At 48.7% G+C, this 7,975-nt stretch overlaps 1 protein-coding gene across 1 annotated transcript; it reads left to right on the top strand.

Moving 5' to 3' along the window:
• Positions 1-1,271: 1,271 nt before the first annotated feature.
• Positions 1,272-7,232, top strand: LPCAT3 (lysophosphatidylcholine acyltransferase 3; the record flags this gene model as incomplete). Its single annotated transcript, XM_010159037.1, has 12 exons — positions 1,272-1,379; positions 1,499-1,605; positions 1,759-1,852; positions 1,974-2,010; positions 3,051-3,230; positions 3,649-3,757; positions 4,456-4,542; positions 4,858-5,024; positions 5,580-5,727; positions 6,485-6,643; positions 6,745-6,871; positions 7,006-7,232. Coding segments are annotated over 11 exons (1,313 nt in total), but the record flags the coding sequence as incomplete, so codon positions are not given.
• Positions 7,233-7,975: the final 743 nt, after the last annotated feature.

The following is a 7,975-nucleotide window of genomic DNA, read 5'->3' as shown; positions in this document are numbered from 1 at the left end:
GATCTGTCTGCTGGTACAGATCTCAGCTAGGCTAAGCAGCAGTTGGGTACCAGCACTATGGTACGTGATGCGTATCCTATTTTTTTGGTAGAAGAGATTTTTTGGGGGGTGTGGTGGTGGTGGTGTTTTTAATTGGGATAAAAGAACAGAAGCTCACAAAGTAAAGCGATAAGTTACGAAGTGCCAGAAGTAAAGTTGCTTCTGCTAGCCCAATTCAGCTCGTTATGCACGTGCAAAAAGACTAATTGTGGGAACAGGCTTCACGTCCTCACGAGATACCTGCGTCTGTATGTATTAAACCACAATACATTTATTGTCTGATATGTGGCAATGTTTATTGCATGCTCTGTGAACCTCACCTAGGTGACAGGATTTAATTTACTCCCAGGTTTCTGTATGGCACTTCTCACTGTACTGCCAGAGTGCTTCACAAATGTTTACTTCTCGCCAGAGCCACAGGTGACCAACCTGGATACATTCCTACATTACACTGGGAGCTAACACGCAGAAAGCATGAGGAAAAAACTCCTTCCACTTAGCTGTTCCCTATGAAATGCTTCTGCTTCGATTTTTTTCAAAACTACTAGGTGCATAGTCCCCGTGGATTTTAGTTATAGCTGTGTGTGCCCAGCTTAAAATCTGGAGTTAGAGATTAGAAAAGAAAGAGTATACTCTTGGAGTATACTCTTTCTTTTTCTTTTCTTTTTCTTTTCAAGGCTTTTTTTACTCTTGGAGGTCACTTGGGAAACTCGGGGATTAAAGTTGGTCAGCATGATGTAAGAACTGATGGAGGTGGGAGCAGGGATTGAATATTTTTGGGGCAATGTAATGGCATTAACCATAAAATCCACCCCTTTTTTTTTTTTTTTAACCTACCTTCTTGCCACATTCACTGTATTTGTCACAGAATTTGGAAATGAATCAGAGACTAGAGTCATATATTTCAGCGTTATCCATTTCGTGTATTGAATGAGGCCAGAAACCGTAATCTTGGAATTTCTTGCATTTCTGTGTCAACTTTGATGTAATAATGTTCCTGTCAAAGTATTTTCTTCTGTATAACATACAGAGCAAGTCATCTGGCATCTGTCCCCGGAGATGGAAGTGCAGTATCAGGATTGTATACTGTGACCCATGTGGATGATCTATCTATGTAAAGAACACGTTCCTAATGACATGTTCAAGAAAGCTATAATCTGGTCTACTACAAACGCTTTTAGACACTAATTTGTAACTCTTTCATCTTTCTTTTTTTTTCCTCCTCTACTCAGGATATCCTTTTGCCTTGTTCCAGCGCTATTTCCTCTTCCAGAAGGAGGCCTACCTCATTCATCTCTACAATGTGTTCACAGGACTCTCAATTGCTTACTTCAATTTTGGTAAGATGAGTTTGGGGAAGAGAGAGCTGCCTGGCCTAGGGCCTGCTGTGGTTTGGGAGAACCTGTAATGGGAAAATGTCATTTATACTTTGTCTGTCTCTCTCTTTCCTGTCCCACAGGGATGCAGTTCTTTCATTCCCTGCTATGTGTCCTAATCCAGTTCTTCGTTCTGAGACTAATGGGTCGCACAATCACTGCCGTCTTCACCACGTTCTTCTTTCAGATGGTAAAACTCCCTTTCTTAATGCATCGGTTTGTAGAAAGCAGCCCTCTGTTCAGTCTCGCACTTCCCAGTAGCAGCTGTGGGTGGAAAAGTGGAGACAGATCAAAACCGGCTGGAGGAATTAGTTTGAATAACCCAAACAATGGTTTCTTTCAGACGTACCTTATGGCTGGATATTACTTCACAGCCACAGAACATTATGACATCAAGTGGACAATGCCACATTGTGTTTTGACGCTCAAGTTGATCGGTGAGTGACACCTCCCTTCCATCCCTTCCGCTCCGCAAGCCGTGCCTCAGGGAAGAGAGGGCTGCTTGTTCAGCCCAACCAGCCTGTCGTAGGGCTTCAAATAATCGTTTCTCACCTCTAGGTCTGGCCATCGATTACTACGATGGAGGAAAAGATCTCTTTCTCCTTTGTTCTTCCCCTCTTCCATGCTATTCCAGTGAGCTAGAGGTCAGAAAATCAAGTTCAAAGGATGGGAGTTAGCAAGCTGCATTCGAGGTGTGGTAAAAGCCATGCTTGAGAGGGGAGGGAGTGTCTGAGGGCACTGAATTCTGGGGTGGAAAGAAATAATTTGGAACAGAGACAGCAGTGATTAGAGATGGACAAAAGTTGTTTCAATCGTGTCAGAATATTATTCTACCCCCTTCCAAATTCCCCACCATCTCCTTCCCCCGTATCTGTTGCTTTAGATTCCCGATCCCAAATGCTCTGTGTCTCGTGGGTAGCGTACCTTTAACTTGCAGATGGCCAGCACTGGATCTCAGATCCCACCTTCCTTTCCTTAGTCTTACCATATCCTTGTGAACGGTTGGCCCTTCACCATTTGTTAGGCCCCAGTTTTTAGAGCAGATGAAACAGTGAGAGAAGTTGCACAGCACAACGTGTGGGAGAGGGCAGGTCGCTCGCTACACACCTACTTGGAGTACCTGCATTCCCCATCTCCTGTTTGGGGCCCGACCGAGTCTTTAGCATCCACAGAATCATGGCTGACTGCAGGAAAACAAGGTTGAGCTGAGATTTCCTAAGCTGAAGTTTTAAGTATATAAAGAAAACGAATTCTTGTGTGAAGAAGTAAGAATTGTAGGGCGATAAGGTCTTGGGAGATGGCAGTCGGGGACTGGAGCAGGTCGGATACAGTGCTTTTACTGCGCCTGCTCTGCTGGTGGGGATGCGTGTCAATACATCCATGTTTTGAGCTTATTTGGGAATAGAGATCTGCACAACTGGTGTCACCCGTTGGATCTAGTTGCCCTTTAGAGGGGGTGGGGATAGAGAGGGCTGGGGAGAGGAATGGACATGAACAAAGTACAGAGTGGGAAGTTCCATATATGTGGAAAGCAAGAACTGAGACCGCTAAGGAGGGGAGGTAGGCTGAGAACATAACATCCAGCGCTAGTATGGGATCCCCTAGGATGATATTAATGCCACTCCCTTTGGTGCAGGAGTTCCTGACTCCTGAGCAGCGGCGATTTGCTGTCCGGGGAGTGCCTACCTTGCTGGAGGTCTCAGGATTCTCCTATTTCTATGGTGCCTTCATGGTGGGGCCTCAGTTCTCCATGACAGACTATCAGAAACTGGCAAGGGGTGAGATGACTGACGTTCCAGGCCAGAGACCCAATAGGTAATACAAAGCCACTTAGCTCCTCACCTTCCTAAGATCCCAGAATGCTGATTCCTTTACCTGTTCCCTGCAGCAGAGTGCCTTCTTACCCGGACACTGAAGTACTGCGATCCAAAGTGATCTGTAAGACGAGGCAGTCGTTCAAAAGTTGCTCACAACTCTCTGCTTCATTTCCCTAGCGTTGTTCCGGGGCACGAGCATCAACAGCCGTTTGACATCTTGAGTACAGACTCTGTCCCAACCTGGTCATGTTACATCCCAACTTCCAAAGGCAGGCATCTGCTGCAGTGGAATGTGGTGACTCCCTATCGCTAGCTCCCCCTGCTTCCTCTTCTCCACTTCTGTTTTTAAAAAAATGACGAGTTTGATGGTCTGGTTTTCAAGGCATTTCTTTGACCTTCCCATTTTAATTTCTCAGTTTCCTGCCTGCTCTCAAGCGCCTGAGTTTGGGTCTCTTGTTTCTAGTCACCTATACCTTGGCAAGCCTGTACGTCTCTGATGATTACCTCATCTCAGATGACTACATGGTACGTATTTACTTGGCAATTCTGGGGTGTGGAAGAGAATTTGGCTTTTCTGGTGAGCGCTAAAACCCGTGAGAGCGGATTTTGTTTTTTTTAATTTTAAGTTTTGCCTCAGTTGAAAAAGGAGACAGGTCAGCAACTAGGGATAAGATCATTTGGCTCCACCACCTGTCCTGGGGATTCCGTTTGATGCAGAACAGGGATGCGTTGAGCTGAGCTGAACCAGGCGAAAACTCTTACAAAGGGAGCGTTCATCTTAGATGCTGCTGTTGTTTTGGGGAGACCTAACATTTTGTGACCTTTTAATGACCTTCCATTTAATCTTTCCCTGCAAAGAACTTCACTGGAGTGACTTGCAAGGCTTAAGCAGAATCTATCACGTCCTACAAAACGCGTAACAAGTAATTCCTACCTGCAGATTATCAGTGTTTCTGCATCGGTATGAATAAGCAGGGTGTAAATTCTGCAGTGATTATGCCAATTCCAGAACCTTCCCAAAGTATCTATTTCGGTGCAGCCAAATATGACCAAAGGAAGGCGAACGATGTGTACATTTGCAGTGGCAGTCCAGTACATACAGCGGTCTCACACATACGTCACGTGAAAACCAGAGAGGGATGAGACCTCATCTATCTTATCATTGCCACTCAACTCCAGTTTTGGGTCATTTTCTTTTTTCTGTTTCACTCTCATCTCTGCAGGAGAAGCCTTTCTGGTTCCGCTGTGGTTACATACTGATCTGGGGCAAAATTATACTCTACAAATACGTGACTTGCTGGCTCGTTACGGTGAGGCTGTCGTTCCAGAAACAAAAGACAAACAAAGAGTGCACCTTTGCAGCCACTTAGCGTGCTCTTGGACTTAGCGCTGAATGGAAGCAATCCAAGTATCTGGAGGTCAGCGCGGGTCGGTTTAGCTTGCCTGAAGTCAGCAAAGGCTAGCTAATTAAAAAGCATGCCGTTGCTAATGTGTTCCATCTGCAGTGGTGCTCTCCACTCAACACGGCGAGAGTCAGAGCTTCCCCAGCTCTGCCTTTCCAAAAACAAACCCCACGCAAGGGGCGATGTTTGCCTCTCATCCTCCTTGTGAATCCTTTTCCGTAGGAAGGTGTCTGCATCCTTGTTGGTCTGGGGTACAATGGGAAGGACAAGAGTGGAAAGCCGTTGTGGGATGCCTGTGCCAACATGAAGGTCTGGCTGTATGAGACAACACCTTTGTTCACAGGGACCATTGCTTCCTTCAACATCAACACCAACGCTTGGGTGGCCCGGTGAGCAGGACAAAACTCCCTTTCCGGGAAGCGTCAGTAACGTCTGTGCCAACAGAACGTTAGGCTGAGAGGGAGCACGAGAGGAAGAACCCGCCAGTTTTCCGTTCTCACGCTCCTTTCTTCCACGTTTTGCCGCCGTGCCGTTTCAAACGGGTTAGACCTTTTCATTCCCCCCTGAAAGGGCGGGTCAGGAAGGCGGGCACGCAGCGGCGAGGCCCTTCAGCCTGCCTGGCCCAACAGCTGGTTCCGACATCGTGCCTCTTGATGCTCCCTTAAGGCGACGAGTCATCCGGGTTTCGCTTCGGCACTCAGCGGGACGCACCGCTGAAGCGTAAACCGCCGTTTCTGTACGCGCTGTCGGCTGAAGCGCTCCTTCCCCTTAGCTGGCGTTTCTTTTAAGGCAAGGGCTGAGGTATTTTGCCCCGGTAAAGGGAGCTGTCGTGCCGTTTCTGTCACCACGGAGTGCGCAGAGACCCCCTGGGCCCCGCCCCTCTGACAAGGAAAGGGGAGGACTGACAATAAACTCGAAGTACTTTTGTTTCTTTTCTGCTCTAGCTACGTCTTCAAGCGCCTGAAGTTCCTGGGTAACAAGCTGCTGTCACAGGCACTGGCTCTGTTCTTCCTGGCCATTTGGCACGGGCTGCACTCTGGCTACCTGGTCTGCTTTCAGATGGAGTTGCTTATAGTCATCGTTGAAAGACAGGTGCGCTCCGACTTACCGGAATGGGGTGGCCCGCACTAGCCTTTCCCTGAGTCTGGAAACAGCCACGCTGAAGGCTTTACTGGGATTAAATATGAAAAATAGCTGCTCCCTTTGGAGCTGGTTTTCGGACGCGATACAGCTCTGCGCTCGGGAGCCCAGTGGGTTGCTGGCTTCTGCACGGGCGAGCCGTAAATCTGTCGCAGAAGCTGGCAGGGAGGAAAGCACAGAACTTGGCACGAGGGCAGCTGAAGTGCTTGGCAGCTGGCAAGGCTGGAGGACGAGCGTGCGAGCTGAATGCCTCTGCTAAAGCTCCCAGTGCTGAGAACAACGTTCCGTATTTAAACCGTGGTTTTAATGACAACTTGGAGCGAGATTGGGGCACTTAGTCTCAAGAAGTAGCTAACTGCTTACTAAAGTTTGTTTTACGCAGCTGGATAGGAAGAAATTCAGGAAGAAATTCTTCACAGAGAGGGTGGTGAGGCACTGGAACAGGTTGCCCAGAGAAGCTGTGGATGCCCCATCCCTGGCTGTCTTCAAGGCCAGGCTGGATGAGGCTTGGAGCAACCTGGTCTAGTGGAAGGTGTCCCTGCCCATGGCAGGAGGGTTGGAACTGGATGGTCTGTAAGGTCTCTTCCAACCCAAACCATTCCATGATTCTAGGATTCTATGATAGATACTCTGGGCCCTTGAGAGCCTGCGTATGTAGAGCCATGGGACGTTCAACTGAGGACAACTCGTGTTTTTTCCTTTCAATCAGGTCATAAACCTTGTTCGGGATAGTCCTGCCCTAAGCACTTTGGCCTCCATCACTGCCTTGCGGCCCATCTTTTACGTGCTGCTGCAGGCCAACCACTGGATGTTTATGGGGTACTCCCTGGTGCCATTCTGCCTTTTCACCTGGGACAAGTGGATGAAGGTAGTTCATAGCCACAGCCAACCCTTCTCCCTCCATCCCCTCTCCCGTGTTCTCGGCTCAAAGCCGCTTGCCGAGCCTTAACCCTGCCTTTCTCTTTGCAGGTGTACAGGTCTATTTATTTCCTCGGCCACGTGTTGTCCTTCACCTTACTGTTGGTGTTGCCTTACATTCGCAGATTACTTGTGCCACAAAAAGAAAAGCTAAAAAAAGCAGAATAACAGCCAAAAGGTAAGGCTGAAAGTGGGTGGGGAGAATCCCGCACTTGGCCTAGGAGGTGAAACGGGCAGCAGTGTTGCATCCCAGGGCGAAAGGCAAGCAAAATGGGGTAAAACCATCAATCCAGCGCTTTTTCTCTTTTTCAGATTGTACCACCTGTGCATTTGTAGGAGTCGATTTAAACGCTCCGGAAGCAAAGCGTCACCTGCCAAGTTTGCTGTGTCGAAGTATGACTTTTTCCAACGTGAGGAGGGGGGAAAAGAGAAAGCACAGGGTCAGAGACCCAAAAGGAGGGGAAGGGAGTAAGCCTCCTCCCCGATCCTCCACCTTCTGTATGTTGCCTTATTTCTCTGCCGCCCTCCGGCGGACGCTCGTCTCCGTCTGCCGCTACCGGATGATTGTAACACTCAGCGCAGGCACCGTGTGGGATTGGAGCCACCTCCTGACTTTTCTACGTTTGTCATCCACGATAAAAATTTGCTCCTGGTCTTTTTCATATCGGCTTCAGCTCCTTTCCTGGCGGGCGCCTCCGCGTGGGAGAGCGGACTGTCGCGCGCCGCCGGTGCTACGGCGGGGTGTAACTTCAGCAGCGGGGGGAAGCGGGGCACAGCTGAGAATCTCGCTTCCGTAACAAGTCTGGGCCGAGTCCCTGCTCTAAAGGGATCAAGCCCCCAGACACGTTAACCGTGGGAAAGCAGAAATACGCAGGCACTCTTATCAAAAGTGACCTTTAATCGGAGGGGGAAAAAAGGTCAGCGAGGCTGCAGTCCATTTAAAGTCTCACTGCTCCAGAAGCTACAAGGGTGAAACTGAAGCCTTTTCCCTTCTGGAAGCCCCAGGTCCACACCCAAGAGTCCACCAAAGACAGCAGTAGCAGCAGAAGCTCATACTACTCCCCACACTTCCTCAAAGGCAGTAGTAACTTTAGCACACGTCAGGGCAGCAGAGAGGGGATAGTTGCTGATGGACACCATCTTTTCTGTATAGTCAACACTGACCTGTAGAAAGAGAGGAGAATCAAGTTGTTCTTGCAAGAAACACGCCAGTTTTCACTTAGGCTCCTAGATCTCCGGTGGCTGGAGAGGCATGGTATTGTCAGTGACATGGATGATGGCA

The sequence above is a fragment of the Eurypyga helias genome, unplaced genomic scaffold (genome assembly GCF_000690775.1).
Source record: "Eurypyga helias isolate BGI_N326 unplaced genomic scaffold, ASM69077v1 scaffold39249, whole genome shotgun sequence".
Lineage (NCBI taxonomy): Eukaryota > Metazoa > Chordata > Aves > Eurypygiformes > Eurypygidae > Eurypyga > Eurypyga helias.
The sequence above is the reverse complement of the archived record's forward strand: the minus strand, read 5'-3'. Positions and strand labels throughout refer to the sequence as shown.